This window comes from Lepidochelys olivacea, assembly GCF_965140295.1.
Source record: "Lepidochelys olivacea isolate rLepOli2 genome assembly, chromosome: 7".
Lineage (NCBI taxonomy): Eukaryota > Metazoa > Chordata > Testudines > Cheloniidae > Lepidochelys > Lepidochelys olivacea.
The window spans coordinates 103,285,604-103,301,688 of record NC_140417.1 but is presented as its reverse complement, the minus strand read 5'-3'; the positions used below and the strand labels follow the sequence as shown (position 1 = coordinate 103,301,688).

At 42.1% G+C, this 16,085-nt stretch overlaps 1 protein-coding gene across 2 annotated transcripts in view; it reads left to right on the top strand.

The window, feature by feature from the left end:
• Positions 1 to 969: 969 nt before the first annotated feature.
• DOCK1 (dedicator of cytokinesis 1) overlaps positions 970 to 16,085 on the top strand; it is a 552,328-nt gene continuing 537,212 nt past the window's right edge. The window contains exon 1 of one of the 2 annotated variants that reach the window (XM_084632948.1): positions 970 to 1,192. In XM_084632948.1, coding sequence (XP_084489074.1) covers positions 1,147 to 1,192 — 46 coding nt within the window. In that variant the 5' untranslated portion in view covers positions 970 to 1,146. The remainder of the gene's footprint in view (positions 1,193 to 16,085) is intronic. The other variant, XM_084632949.1, reaches the window with a different exon arrangement.

The window sequence follows — 16,085 nt, the reverse complement described above, 5'->3', positions numbered from 1 at the left end:
CAGGAGTGGCCATACTTATTCTCTATCCATGCCATAGAATATGAAGGGCTAAGACCAAGAATTGATCCATGTGTCGGATCTGGAATTCATAGATTCCAAAGCCAGAAGGGACCACTATGATCATCTAGTCTGACCTCCTATATAAACCACGGGCTGGAGAAGTTCTCCAAAATAATTCCTGTTTGTGGCTCTCATGCACTTGGATATGCCAGGGTCCAGAATGTATTGGTGTAACAGGAGCAGCTAGACTTGTTCTTTATTTAGGCTTATAATTTGGGGGATTCAGGCCAAAATTTGTCTGGAACCAGCATACACCTGTGGTGAGCTTATGCGGTGCTCATCCTCCAAGCGAAATGGGAACTCAGATTTTTTTTTTTGTTGGTACAGTAGCTAGGCTTGTTCCGTTTCTGATGGTACTAATGGGGAGGGAGAGGGCAAAAATTGGAAAGATTGAGGTAGATCTGGTTTCTCTTTTTTCTGGTTTCTTGGTGACAGTGTTGTTTGGGCAGAGGCAGCAAATTGGTTTCTTGGAGCAGGTGCATTTGGGCAGGGGCAGGCAGGCTGGTTGTCTGAAAACAGATTGCTTTGGTTTTGGGCAGGGGCATCAATGCAGGGCTGGTTTCTTGGGGGAGGCTGGTTTGGGCCAGGGCAGCAGTGGGAGGCTGGTTTCTTGGGGCAGGGGCAGCAGTGGGAAACTGGTTTCTTGGGGAAGGGGCAGCAGTGGGAAGCTGGTTTTTAGGGCAGGCTGGTTGGGGCTGGGGCAGCAGTGGGAGGCTGGTTTCTTGGGGCAGGGGCAGCAGTGGGAGGCTGGTTTCTTGGGGCAGGGGCAGGCTGGTTTGTGGTGGCCTGGGCGATCGCGCTGCCAGGCCCTTGGGGAGCCGCACATCCCGCTCTCACCCTTGCCGGGGCAATCTCCGCGGCCGCCTAGCAGGCAGTGGCTGCTCCAGCCGGGCTTGCAGGGGGCTGGGACTCCCAGTGCTGACTCCGCCCGCACCACATGACTTCTCCATCCGCAGGAGCAAACTTTTCCCGTCCCGCGGCTGGAAAATGGCGGCTTAGGAGCAGAGTCCCCGCATCCCATCCCGGTTCGGCGGCTGCCGTCGCGGCTCCCCAGCGCCTGAGTGGCTGAGAGCCTCCCCCAGCGCCATGACTCGCTGGGTGCCCACCAAGAGGGAGGAGAAATACGGCGTGGGTGAGGCCCTCTCCTCCGCTCCCCCGGGGTCCCGCTTGTTGCGCTTTATTTGCGAGGCTCAAACTTTGCACAAGTTTGTTCCTTTCCTGGGAAAGCCCGGAGTCGGCGCCGCCTCCACCCCGCACAACTCCTCTGCTGGAGCATTTCCTGCTCCCGGCCTCTCCCCGCGGGCTGCAGCCTTTTCTCCCTTTATTTCCTTGCCGGGGGCTTATTGTCCGCATTGGCGCCGGGGCGAGCTCTGCCGGTGGGATTGCCCTGCGCCGGAGCTCGTGGCTGCTTCAGCCCTTGGCACTAAACCGGCAGGAGGTGGCGGGCGGGCGCGCCTATTCCCTCGGCAAAGGCCTGGCGTGGCGGGGGTGGGAATGGGGAGCCGCCGCCGCCTCTCTGAAACTCACATTGGAAACCGCATTTTCTCCGCGGGATTGGCTTGCACTGCCGTGCTGGCAAGTTGCTGGCTGGGCATTATTACCACCCTCCTTAAAAAAAATCTGTAAAGTTCTGTCCCTCCACGGGACAAGCCTGGTTTTGATTGTGTCGTCTTTGACCTAGGATGAGCCTCTCTGTAGCCGATTCTCGTTCACTGAGTCAATTTTTCCTTTATTTAGGCAGCCTAGTTGCAGCGGGTTTTGACTCCTGCACTGTGAGTGCAGGTGTTGTTATCGGTGTATTATGGGTTTGTTACCCCCTTTGGATTTGCTGCTTTGAATTTCTTAAATGCCTGGTTGGGAAACCTGGGAGAGGGTATATTTCAGTGGTCACGGCAAACAAGGCTGTTAGGGGTTATTGCCCTGTCACTTTTTTTTTTGGCTCCATTTTAGATGGGACACAATTGTTACACAGTTTATTTCAGATTTATTAAAATAGCTCTCTACTGCTCATAGCTGAATAAAATGTAAAATTCCAGAACTGATTCCAGACATTTTAGAGGGTGTTTACTTGACTCAGTTCCTCTCCCTTGGGAGACCATTCATGAATATTCAGTAAGTGAATTGTAGTGCCTACCCTGCACAAATGAACGTTTTGACAACACTGAGCGCTGGCTAACTTTGCTGTTACACATAAAGAGAAGCAAGGTTCGGGGTTAGAGGGAGAAAAGGGCACCCTATTCTGCAGAAAACACTTTTAGATATTTCTCAATGTCTATCTTCACTTCTTCTGTCTCTCTTAAATGAGAGAGGAACTACAGCTGGCTTTTAATTAAAAAGTCTCCATAATAAAGTCAGTGTCTTGGCAGAATGTTTAGATGACCAGAAACTTCCTGAATTTCAAGGTGGACCATTTAATCAAAAACATTTGCTATGAGTAGAAGGGAGCAGACTATATCTTACCTGCATACGTAAGAGTGTTTCTCATGAGGAAGGAAATATAAAATATGGTATTCCATTTGGAAATGTTAATGTGAGAGCCATTTTTTTCAATTTGTTGATTCTCTTAGCAATATTGCTTGCAAATATGAAAATGAATTTTATTTCATCTGGTTCAGTGCCTAAACCTTTTTTTTTTTTTTTTTTTACTTGAAGAACCACTGTACGTAATGGAGAAGGAAGTTCTGAGACTGGGAGGAGTATAGTGAACTTTAGGGGTTTGTTTTTGGTAGTGCATAGCTTTTAAAATTTCACGTCTTTGTGTTAGACCCTTACTAACTAGATAGTAAATGGAGCAATGTTTTATGTGTAAGACACAACTTCAATTGTAAGGAAATAAAAAAGGAAATTCAAAAATTAAGGCTACTAGTGGATCAGTAACTCATCCCAAATGTATCTAAATACAGTATTTCAGATCACATTTTATACAGATTCACCTCTGTATATTCTGTAACTTTTTTAGGCATGATGGGATGAATTAAAGGGGATGCTATAAAGCTACTTGTTTATATTCACGTATGGATTTTATGTAAGGTCTTTCACAAGTACAGCAATGTGTAGTTCTGTTTTTCTGTCTCTTCTCCAGTATCACCAAGGTGCAGCTGGGAAGTTTAATGGTAAAGAACAGACAGTTAATTCAATTGTTGCTAATATATAGTGAAATCCAGTTAACTGAAAGTTTAAAAGACAGATGCTTGTCTGTTTAACTGGAAAAGTCGTAATGGTTGAGTATATGTAAAATCTAGTAAATATGGAGGTGTTTAGTGATCTAGTGGGCTACTTGGGAAGTGGATTAAAGTTTGAACTGCAAGCTTCATATCTTGGCTTTTGGAATACTAAGATCTAGGACCACTGCTAAGAGGCTAAAAATTGGAAGAGGAATCTGGAGAGCTTGCTTTCCAGGAGCCAAAGTGATGTCTCTTACTTTGGGGATGCGGTGGAATAGAGGGTAAAGATTAGAGGAGTAAATTAAGTTATTTCACTAAATCTGGGTATCCATTGTGGGGAAACTATCACATTTTAGAGATCTAGACTTCACTGAATTAAAATTGAAATACTGCTTTTGATGTTTATAAGAGACAGAAGTATTTTGGAACTGGCTGCCGTACTAGTGTTGAATCAGTGTTTTCTCTCTTTAAAAATAGGTTCAGAGTCTGTAGCAGAATGGTGCAGTATCTATATATTTCTTAATTCTAAATATAAGTTTCTAAATTCTAAATATAAGATCTTAGAAAAACCTCATTCTTTTATTTGGTATAACAGCTTCCTGGGGCTCCCCCCCATATTAGCTGTGAGTGGTGATCACTAGCTACATTATGGAAATTCTCTAATGAATTTCAAGGGTGTAGGAGTTGAAAAGAGATGTATTGTTGCTGTGAAGGAAAATTAGATTTGATGCTACGTGAACATAGACATTTACATTTGCTTGCACTGTACTGTTAAAATCTGGCTCTCAAAACAGATTTAGGATGAATATCCTTTTTTCTGCATCACTGAATTTCCTTCTAAGGATGATTAATATATTCAATTTGGTTACATGTGTTTTTCATGTCTTTGTATATTAAACTAGGAGTCTTCTGTGTCTTGCCAGATTTAATGTTTTTGGGAAACCTAAAACTTCTGAAATGGTTTAAAAAGTGTTTGTGCATATCAATTCTGTATCAGTAAGAAATATTCTTGATTAATGGGAGTATGCTATTTAAATGAACATTTTCATAAAGAGAGGAGATAGCTTCCCATTTAAATATGCATGTGTTTATTGAAAAATCAATGTGATGTAAATGAACATCCTATTTTTTTTACCAAAATTATGTGCAAAGAAAAGGTAGTTAAAAGGTTCGTAATAAAGTGTTCCCACTGAGATTTCTTTGATGAAAGTGGCTCGACTGACTGGCATTAAGTACATTAAAAATCTAAGATGTAAAAAGAGTCTTGAAACATCTTTCTTCTCACAGCTTCCCTTTGCTTCTTTGCCTCTTTTCCATCTCTTCTAACTCTCTCTCTCTCCCTCTCGCTCTCTTTTTCCTTTCTAAACTTAGTTGAGTGTTCTTTATTTCTACCCGTATGGTGTAGCCTCTGACATCTGGGAGATCTTGATGGAATTATTGTGGAAAATGATGGATGAAGTGTAGTTATTCTGAGTTTTCTAATTCAGTTGCCTCTTTCCATCAAAGAACCAAAATTTCCTTTTAACAGCCTAACTACTTGCCATGCTCTGTTTTGGAAAATGCTGTTAATAACATTGACTGTGGAACAATATGATCTGACGATTTGAGAGTAAAACAGGAACATCTATCGCTTCATCAGTGGGATTGTTAATCCAACTGCAGTTGACTCTTAGTGATGTATATTAAATTAATGTTTAACCCTCTCACCCTTATCTCATATGTGCTACCCTTAAGCAGGAGTAGCCATCAATAGTGGTAGGATTATAATGCTCCTTACATTTTGTTGTTGTTTGTTACTTCTGTTGCAGTCATAGGAGCTCAGGAAAGTATTTTCTTTCCTTTGAGCTATATGCTTCTGTACGTGACTAGTGTTTTTAATATATCAAGTTCAAAAAATTTACTGGTATGTTGATATGTATCTCAATAATTTATTCTCTGTATCTGTACTCATGGGTAGTGGTGTCCGTATGATACTATAGTATGATATAATGTCCCAGAAATGGTGTTTCCTCACTACTAACTTAATCTTTTGATGTGGGATTTATAAACCATCCTGAATATCCCATGCATGTACAAACTAAAATTGCTCCCTCTAAATGAAAGGCGTTGTAATGCAGTTTATAAATATTATCACAGAATGCAGTTGTAAGTGTGACTCAGCTTCATTTTCTTCAGGAATACAGCACTTCATACTGGGGGAGGTCAGCCCAGGAATGGGTGTGGGGGAATGTGTTGTCTCTTAGCAGACTGAACATCATTATTGGATTAACACAGAGCATAATTTAAGCCCCTGTTATGATCAGTAATCCTACAGTTTAATGAGGTTATCTTCCCTCACTCTCACTCCACATGTAATAACTTAATTTTATATTTTGGCACTCATCTCAAAACTTTTCACAAAGATTATACCTATAACACTACTGAAATACAGCAAACCCTGCGGGGCCAGCAAGAGGCAGATAGGCAGGCCAGCCAGGTGGATATACAGCATTCTGCACACAGTAGTGGAAGTGGTTTACAGGGGTCCAGAGATTCCATGTCTATCTTATCTGCTGTGGTATTGTCACAAGTGATCATGAGACACACCTACACAGTCCACCACAGACTTGCCTTAAGTAGGCACTGTAATTTTTGTGCTCTTTTGTCCTGGTCTGAGCTCGCCCTCATGCATGTCAAGAAGAGGAGCTAAGTGTGGTGAGCTGTCTTAGAAGACTCAAGATAAGTCTACAAAATATAGTAAATCTGAATCTGCAGGCGTGAGTCACATAGACTCAGTGTTTCCAAGCCTGGGCTTCAGCATCCACTATGTGTTAAAACCTGAGCCTCAGAACTATGCTGGTGTGTCCCTTCTGGACTACACAGATCTGAGTCAGTACTTCATCTTCTTTGGGCATATACTGTCATATCCCAGGCTTCCTAGTGCCCTCATCTGCTGTAGTGTTGATTCATTGGGTTGTGGGAGAACTTGTCTGAATGTCCTGCTGGAGTTGACCAGAAGTGTTGTGGGGTGGTTTTAACCACCCATCGCATCCAGCTGAGACTTTTTGTGACCATATGCTCGCAGCAGCTGGAGCTACTAACATGGATCCCAACCTGGTGGAAGAATTGCATCTCATACTGTTAATCCTATTTCCGGAACCACGTGGAGCATCTGCAAGATGCTGGTGGACATTTTGTTGGTAGTTTTTGACTTGCTGAAGGCACCTCTCAGCAGGACGTACTGACATGCCAGCTATGACCAAGCTGATGCTGCCCATGCCCATTGCCTTAGCTGCAGACTCCCACTATGTAGATCAGTGTTTCTAGAGCAGGGCTCCAGACTGATGGGTTCACATCACTATGTGGACCTGGGATGACCAGAACTTTTGCATGAAGAAGCAGATGTTCTTGGAGGTTTGTGATCAGTTTGCCCCTACCCTCCAGTGCCACGATACCTATATGAGAGAGGCCATGCCAGTCCAGAAATGTATCACTATAGCCATATGGAAGCTGACCACCCCCATCTGCTGCAGGTACAGGGCTAACCAGTTTGGAATTGGCAAATCAACTGTGGGGCTTGTTGTGGCAGAGGTTTGTGATCAGGATTCTATGTACCCAAAGGTAGTGGGCATTACAATGTTCTTGAAATAATTGCTGGCTTTGAGAGAACCGGCGTTGCAAACTGGGCCTGGGCCATTGGTGGAACTCCTGCGCCTATAGTTTGCTCACTGCAAGGAGCACAGGAGTACCTAAACTGTAAAGGGCTCCAACATGCAGGGCCTGGTTGACCACAGGGCCAGATTCATGGACACTAAATGTGGGATACACTGGTAAGGAACATGATGTCAGGGTGTTCCAGAGATCAGGACTTCGGTATTATGGGTAAGCAGGAATATTATCCCTACCGAATGGCATTGTTATAAATGGACTCACTGTCCCCACTGTTGTTATAGGGGACGCTTCTTATTCCCTGCTGTCATCCTTATGAGTACCCTGATTTCAGAGGACCTGGCGAAAGAAGGTTCATCTACTCACTCAGTGGCTATAGGATGATGGTAGAATGTGCATTTGGCAGAGTGAAATCCTGTTGATGCTGCCTTCAAAGCCATTTGGAAACCATGTTGTCAATATAGTCTGCATTACTGTGTCCTGCACAATGTCTGTAAGGAGAAGAGTGAATCTTTTTGCCAGGAGTGGATTCAAGATATTTCTGGATTTCTGAATGGGTAAACACAGTCAAACAATGCACTTGTCATGAATGGTGCTGGATCCAGACACTTAACAGAAATCAGGGATGCTTTATGCACCCTCATAATGGGTTTGTGCAGTCCCATGCCTGAGGGGGAATTAAATGGTATTTGAAGTTGTGCTGTGTATGGGTGTGAGGCAGCTTTGGGGTTTTTAAAAACATATTGGTATTATGAATTTTGTAAACCCTTTCATGAAATGTAAAGGTATGTTATGCATTTTGTAAATATTGGCCATGTACTTAAAGTTACAGTTTATGGATTACTGTGATAACAGTTTTAAAACTTCTATTATGAAATTTCTTGAGAATGGGCTGATAACATTTGTTAAAGTTTGTGCCATTTTTAACATTAGATATAATGTTTAATGTATAATGCTTATTGTAGTCTTGTATGCAAATTCAACACTTTATTTTACACATGTATTTACATGGCAATGTAAAAAACCAGCAAAGCAGGCCAGCTGACATCAAAACATACAACACAATAACCAAACTCAGTGCCAATCAGTAAAAGATGCATATGAACAGATGACACGGCAAACTATTTCTAGATGTCCTTTGTCCCTCTATTTTCCTTGGGCTTTTTGGTACATTTTACATGTGCCATCTCTGGTCATCAGATTGCTGTGCACTACTGTGGGCTCAGAGGTGCTGTTAGAGTCTTTCAATTTGCAGTAGTATGTTTTCAGCCTCTTTATTTGCTCTTTGCTTCGCTCTGCTGTCAGCCGCTCAGATATAGCTTTGTAGATATGATCATTTCTTTTGTTTTCACTAAAGTCAAACATCGCACCAGAGTTTAAACTGAATCTGGTTGCATTCCTCTGGCCATCTAGCCACGTGCTTGATGCTGGATAACTTGTTAGTGCTGGCCTGTGTTTCCAGTTGAGCGGTCCACGTAGAAATGAAGAGTTAAACGTCAAGCAGCTGCATTTGAACAAAGAGGTTCCTTCTGGTTCCTGGAAAGTATCTAGATGGAAGGAGTGGGAAACACGGCCTCAGGGGATCATGGGATAGTATTGGTGGACTCTCCACTAGATCTGTGTGTGACTCAGACTGGAGTTGCACCCACAGTGCAGAATACCTGGGCTTTGATCCACATCACAGTGGGACTTGGATTCTGATGCATCCCCTAGCATGGTCCATGGGTCTGAGTCCAGAGGGGTTCCTGACCTGAGTCAGGCCAATTTCTGTGTGGACGAATGGGGGGTGGTGTTGGTCTTAAATCCGAGTCAGAGCTCGGAGGTAGTGTGCTGTGTAGACATGTCATTATGGTCCCAACTTATACTTCATAGAAAAGCTAGTGAAGAGACTCTCCAGGTACACTGGACCTCTGCTAATATTCTGGACCCTTTCCGGCTGGACTTTAAACTGGGGTAAGGTGCAGAGACAGTGCCAGTCATGCTGGTGATTTATTTTGCCTTAGACATGGTTAAATGTAATACTGAGCATTTGTGTAATGGTTGTGTGTTCAAAGCACCGTACAGATATTCAGGGCTGGTGTTAGGGGCTGATGAGCAGGGTAGCTGTCCTGGGTGCCTTCATTTGGGAGTGCCAAATCCTCATGTTTAGTTTTTTGTGTGTGCGCTTTTGTGGGTGTGTGTGGGGGAACTGAAAACATTTTCTGCTTTGGGCTACAAAACGCCTAGGATGGCCCTGCAGATATTTAATCCTGACAATATTGAGATAGGTGGATCATTATCTCCATTTTACAAATGGGGGAAAACAGGTGGAAAGACTAAGTATCTTGATCAAGGCACAGGGCCTCCTACCTCCCAATCCTGTGCTTATACCTTCAAATTGCACTACCTTTCATGTCTCTGGTTGTTCTTTGGCATGCTGCTCTGAATGGCTAACAGTTTAAAGGCATGGATAGTTCTGCTGCTGCTGTGGTTCCATAAAATCTCACCCTTATTGCTCTGCTCTTGGCTTTGGATAAATTGGCCATTTTCTTAATTCAAGGAGCAAGAGGATGATGAAGGAAGGTTCTCTAATTGTGGCAAGCCATATTCCAAATACTGGTGTGAGCATATAGCTAGGTAGGGTTTCACCAGGTGGTATCCGTTAGCTCTGTAATTGTTGGACTAATAAATTATGCCAAATCATTTTCTTGGCATGGTATTTTTGATCTAAGTTTGTGGCCAGATGTGTACAAGCACTAGCCTTTTCTGCTATACCATGTTTATGTGACCTGGGTAAAAGAACTCTCTCTCTTTGGCCCTAAAAATACTTTTACTTGAGGTAAGGGATACTAGCTGTTAGCTCTGAGCAGCATATTGGCTTATGTCTTGTGCACATACATGACTAGGTCTCATTTTATCCAACAAAAGCTACAAGTGTGACTTCCTGCAAACCTCTGATATGAGCATCTCTTCAAGTTGCCAGTCATTGGTGACATCTTGTTAAACTTGCTGATGGGGCTGGTCTTAGGTTTTACAAGGTTCCGCAGGAAATAAGACAGTATGGGCCTTGGGCAGATTTCAGGGGTGGTAAATTGTAGCAGCTAACTGGGTCAGGGATGTGTGTGGTGAGGAGTATGTGGGAACATTTTAGTAACAGAGGGAGGGAGCTAACTATGAGGCAGTTGGTTGTGTGAGTGATCAAAAGGTTTTAATTGCCTACTTTGATCACAATACAGAAGCTTTTGGCAACTGGGAGAATGGTTGGGTGTTTGCATTAGTTCTACAAAATAGGTGTAAGGATATGGCATGGGAGTGGGTGGTGACAAAGCAGGACTCCCCAAAAGCATGGGAACCTCTGCAGGCCAGCTCACTTCACTGAGTCAAACCTTCCCATTAGAGACAGAAGGAGAAAGATTGTTAGTATAAGGTTTGGGGCTTTGACTGACACCTAGGATAGTATATGGAGGGCTTTGACTGGCAGCATATGGGGACTCTCCTCATAGTTTTGAGTTGTAGAGCTGTTGATTTTACATTCATGGGTTCTGAGAATTACGCCAAGAAGAAAAGGTTCATAATGTATTACAGTGAATCCCTCCTCCCAGAAATGCAGGTTAGTTCTCTGACAGGTCATATAGGATAGTTAAACTTCTGCTGGTGGGGAACCTGGCCACAAGTCATGAAAGATATTAAAATACACAATATTCAGTATTAAAGTATTCAGTGTTAAAAATGCAATATGGATAGAAGCCTAGGTATCTTAAGGCTGACATTTTCCTTCTCATGCTACTGTGTCTGTGTGTGCTAGTAATGTCTGAGGTGAGTCAAAGACATTGTGCCAGGCTTAATTTGGAGTTTCCTGGTTTAAATAACTTATTGAAATTACAACTGCTCACTGTGCTTTTTGTTAGATTATCTTGAGTCGCCTGCTTTTTATTGTTTGTGCTGTGCTAAAGCAACACTGCATTACTGCTGTTCTCTTGGGACTCTCAAGAAAATGAGATGTGTATCTTAAGAGGTGCTCCTAGAGAAATTTTAAAAATAATTATTGTAAACTTGGCTTGTGATATTAGTCTAAACCTGTTTACTGTTTAAATAATAATAATAAAGAAGACTTGGTTTTTTTAAGTCCTTTCATATATGTAATTATTTTGTGAGACTGCAGTAGGAAAAAGTACTAATAGTTTAATTCCTGATAGCTTTATGCAAAATTGTGCACTACATTTCAACAAGTAAATAAGCCTCCTGAAGCCAATGAGGATCTTTCCGTTGATGTAAATGTGTTATGGACCAGGTGATCATGATTACATTTCAGAATTTCCTCTGCTTGGGACAAGTCATGAAAGGAGCTGAGCTGTTGAGAATCACATTGAAGGGGAGTGCTCAGCCCGTCTCAGGAGTTACAGTTACAGTATAATTCACTCTTAAATTAAAAAAGAGAAACAAAAAAGACAAATGTACTTACAAACTTAGTTTCATAAAAGATGTGACTGGAATTTTAAAGGAAGCAATCTGATTTCTTCTGATATTTTGATTTGTGTCTGGTGTAGCTGTTCCCTGAGAGCTGAGAGAGGGGAATTTCCATTGTAATACAGTGATATATTTTTCATAAATATTAATGTCAATAGCTTCTGATTCTCCAGTGCCAAGGTGTCAGTTATGTATGTCCTCCCCTTTATTATAGTATACAAACTTATCTGAGTGTCTCTTAGATGGAGTTAGATCTGATATGTTTGAGAGAGTTTTAAGGAATGTTTTAAAATATCTATTAAATTAGCTTTCATAAAATGCTTTCTTGGTGGTTGAACTACATTGTGTGACCTAGGGGTGACAGTGGACGAGAAGCTGGATATGAGTCAGCAGTGTGCCCTTGTTGCCAAGAAGGCCAATGGCATTTTGGGATGTATAAGTAGGGGCATTGCCAGCAGATTGAGGGACGTGATCGTTCCCCTCTATTCGACATTGGTGAGGCCTCATCTGGAGTACTGTGTCCAGTTTTGGGCCCCACACTACAAGAAGGATGTGGATAAATTGGAAAGAGTCCAGCGAAGGGCAACAAAAATGATTAGGGGTCTGGAGCACATGACTTATGAGGAGAGGCTGAGGGAACTGGGCTTGTTTAGTCTGCAGAAGAGAAGAATGAGGGGGGATTTGATAGCTGCCTTCAACTACCTGAGAGGTGGTTCCAGGGAGGATGGTTCTAGACTATTCTCAGTGGTAGAAGAGGACAGGACAAGGAGTAATGGTCTCAAGTTGCAGTGGGGGAGGTTTAGGTTGGATATTAGGAAAAAAACTTTTTCGCTAGGAGGGTGGTGAAACACTGGAATGCGTTGCCTAGGGAGGAGGTGGAATCTCCTTCCTTAGAAGTTTTTAAGGTCAGGCTTGACAAAGCCCTGGCTGGGATGATTTAATTGGGGATTGGTCCTGCTTTTGAGCAGGGGGTTGGACGAGATGACCTCCTGAGGTCCCTTCCAACCCTGATATTCTATGCTTCTATCTTTCCTGGGGCTTCTATGGAGGATTTTGTTTGGTCTAGGGGTGACAGTGGCAACTAGTTTCTCTGAATATAGGAAATACCGTCCTATGCAGGCAATTTACAATGCTGACCATCCCTCTGTCTAATCTGACCCCATTCCGGACTGTGTGGCTTGTTTTCTTGGTGTAAATTATTTGACATGTAAAGCGCTTCATATCATGGTAGATAAAAATCGTGACTTAAGAATTTATTTTTCTATTTAAATCGCGTTTTTATTTCTATGTTGCTAGTTCTTTACTTTGTCCCCATTTTATAGTCTTAAATAGCTGAAGTGGACCTTTTATTTTTATATATATATAATATTTTTTTTTAAGTTTCGCAATTGTTAGTATAATTTCAGATTTTATGGTTTGTTTTTAATCAAGAATTTTCACACTTATTATGCTTATTTGTGTTAGAAAAAAGCAAGGCCAGGCTCTCATTAACGTCCTTTCTGTGAGAACAAAACACACAAAATTGAAAAGCAAATAGTCTGTGCCGTATTTGTGACCAACACCATTTTCAACATTTGAACTTCTACAAGTTGAGAAAGATTAAGTACTTGAGCCAAACTATACTCCTCCATTGGTGTTTGCATTCGCTGGGACTTAGGCTCATTGCCTGTGTCTTCACTAGAAAAAAGGTGCGTTTTTCAAACTGAGTTAGCTAACTCAAGGTAAAAATCCTAAGGACAACAAGGCAGTTTCTAATTTTCATGTGAGTTAGCAAGTTGATCTACTCTTCAATTTGAAAACTATAAACTGCCTTGTCTTCCTTAGGATTTTACCTTGAGTTAAGAACATACCTTCTTTCTTAGTAAAGACAAGGACTAAGATTTTTTTAATAAAAAATATCATGTTAGCCCCTGATGCTGTAGTGCTTGCTTAACTTCAGGAACATGCGTATATGCTTAAAGTTATATATCTGCTTCAGTGTTTGCGGGATTAGGGCCTGAATTTTCAATATTGTATTTTTTGCCTCTAGAATTTTTGTAAAAACTGGAGTATCTAATGCCAGTAGTTGCACTTAAAAAACAATATTTGTAATTTAATTCACTATAAACTTTAATCTAAAGTTGCAGTAGCAGAGATTTTCAAATTAATTTTACAAAGCCTCAGTCTGATTTAAATCAGTGATTAAAAAAAAGTTTAAATCAATTATTAAAACTATTGTGGTTTAAAAAAATGCTGTCCTAGTTCATGCTGAAAAGGCCTTTTCCATTCTGGGTACTAGGTATGTAAATATTAGTTAAAAAAGTTAACCAGTTAAAGGATTAAAATTATATCGTTTAACTGGTTAACTGTTAACCGAGGTCCCTTTGGCTGGCCTGGTGCAGGGCGGCAGGGGGCTGGGGTCCCTCTGGCTGGCCTGGGGTGGCGGGGGGCTGGGGCCTATGGGCCGGCCTGGTGTGGCGGGGCTGGGGTCCTGCTGGGGCGGCCGGGGCTGCTCTGGCTCTGGTCCTGGTGCAGGACCGCCAGGGTAATGGTTAAGGTCGGTTAACAGTAAGCCTAATGCTTACTGATTAACCGGTTAACATTTTGCATCCCTAATGGGTACCATCCAGTAGTCCTTTGCTTTTGTTCCATGCCTCAGAGGTAGAGGGGGAAAAATTCTCCTGACCATATCTTTAAAGGTTGATTGTCTGCTAGCACACTTTTGTGTTATAGCCACATGAAGCTCAGTAACCTGTGCAAGACAGTCTTCTTTTCCCTTTTTCAGGGCTTTCTTCATGGATCCTCATTTCAAGAAAGATGTTTTTGCCTTTTCTTCTCCAGCTTAGCAGCAGTACTGCTAGCGAGAGGGTCAGTCTATAGGATTTCAAGGGAACTTAAGAATTCTCTGCTTTAGCACTGTTGGTGGTTGAATTGGGACCAAGTGCTCCAATTAAACGGTCCTGCATGGCCACTGAGCTCCAAGCACCTAGACTCCCTCTCCCACTGAGCAACAGCAGTGGTCACAGATGTCTGAGGAGCTTTTTGGACAGTTTAAAGCAGGGCCTGGATTTGTAGGTATTCCCAACATCCACTTTAGCTCCTTTCAAATGAGACTGAGCTTAGCTACAAGATAATGCAACAGGCCAGTTAAAAGGAAAGGAAATGCCCAGGATGGTACTTTTCTCTCAACCCTCTCTAGACTTCTTCTGTGGCTGGCTCCATGTGTCCGACATGCTGGGGAGGGAGAATGCTTCTGGTTCTCAATCCCTTCTTCTGCTCCCGATTGCTCTTCTAAGGGATCAGCCAGGCATTCTGTCTCCAGTGGCAGCACCACCTCTCACCTGGCTTGAAACTCCCAGTGACTTTACATGTGAGCAGCCTTTTGACTCTGAAGATCCTGGCCCCCCCCCACCTGTTTTGGCCCAAAGCTTCAGGCCTAAGTCCTCAGAGGAGATCCAGACTGCACTCATTCCTCTTCTCTCACCCTGTCTCCTGCTGTAGGATCATAGCGGCCCGTGGTCTGGTGGTTGCAAGTTGTCCTGGGTCCTTCACATTTTCTGAATAGCACTCAGTCTCCTCAAAACCTTCTTGGTTCCCACATATAACTTATCACAAGAAATGAAGTCCTATTAGCAGCAGAGAGGTCCAACAGCCTTCCTCATTTGAAGAGTTGATCAGCAGCTACAACCCTTTTCCAGTCATCAGCAGAGGCCTAAAAATAAGGTTGATGACTTAGCATATCTTTCTACTGTTGCCAGAACTCTTCTTCATGGCTGTCCTTAACTCAGGGCCTTCTCAAGATTAAACAAAGGAAGAAAGGCAACCAGTCCTCATTATGCTAGAATTTCTGGAGACAATGGTGGATTTGAATTACCGCATCCCAGAAGCAGGGGTCTATCAGCACAGTTATTCAAAAGCTATACCAGGTGCAAATGAACACCTCAGTTCTTTTCCACCCCCAAGATTGACTCTTCTTTCTTCATCTTGGCCAGGACTGCTTCCTGTACAGGTAGATCCTAAACTGAATGGCTAGAGCAGAGGCTTTAAGGATTTTGTAGACTGAAAGATCAAGAGTTTGCAAAAGAGGAGCTTCAGATTTCCTACCGTTACCTTTCTAAATTGCCTAATTGACAAATTGTCAATTGTCAACTAATTGACAGTTGGAGCCTTTTGCCAGAATTAATGCAGAATTTCATTCCCATTGAATTGCTAGTCCTCTGATAAGACTTGCAAATTATTTTAGAATTACTTAAAGTTCACGGTAGAGTTGTTTTAGTTATGAGGACAGTTTGATTTTCATATAATAGGATGTTTGTTCACTTGTAGAATTAGATTTAAAAAATGTTCCAGTAATAATTACATCATGCAGAACTTAAAAAGTTTGAAGAGTACAATTAATTCTTAAACACACCTTTTTTCTATCCAGTGAAAGAAATCCTGTATTGCACTACTGAGCGTTGTGTAATAAACAATAGCCGATATCAGCATTTTCAGCTGTAGAATTTATCAACTTTTCTTCTCTAAAGACAGTAAAGAAATATATACTGTCTTGAAGACATTAATTGTATTATTGATTTTACACTTTAACCTATATGTTCTGATGGAGTCCTGTTTTCAGAGTCTGAAAATGATCGTTTTCTTTAGTACTTGCTCTGGGGGCCCATTATAGTACTACAATCTTATTGGCAACATGTGACTGGAAGGTAAGGTATCACAAGCTGAAAATATGAATTATATGTCAACACTTTTTGTTTCTAAATGTATAAAAACACATGATTGATTATGCTC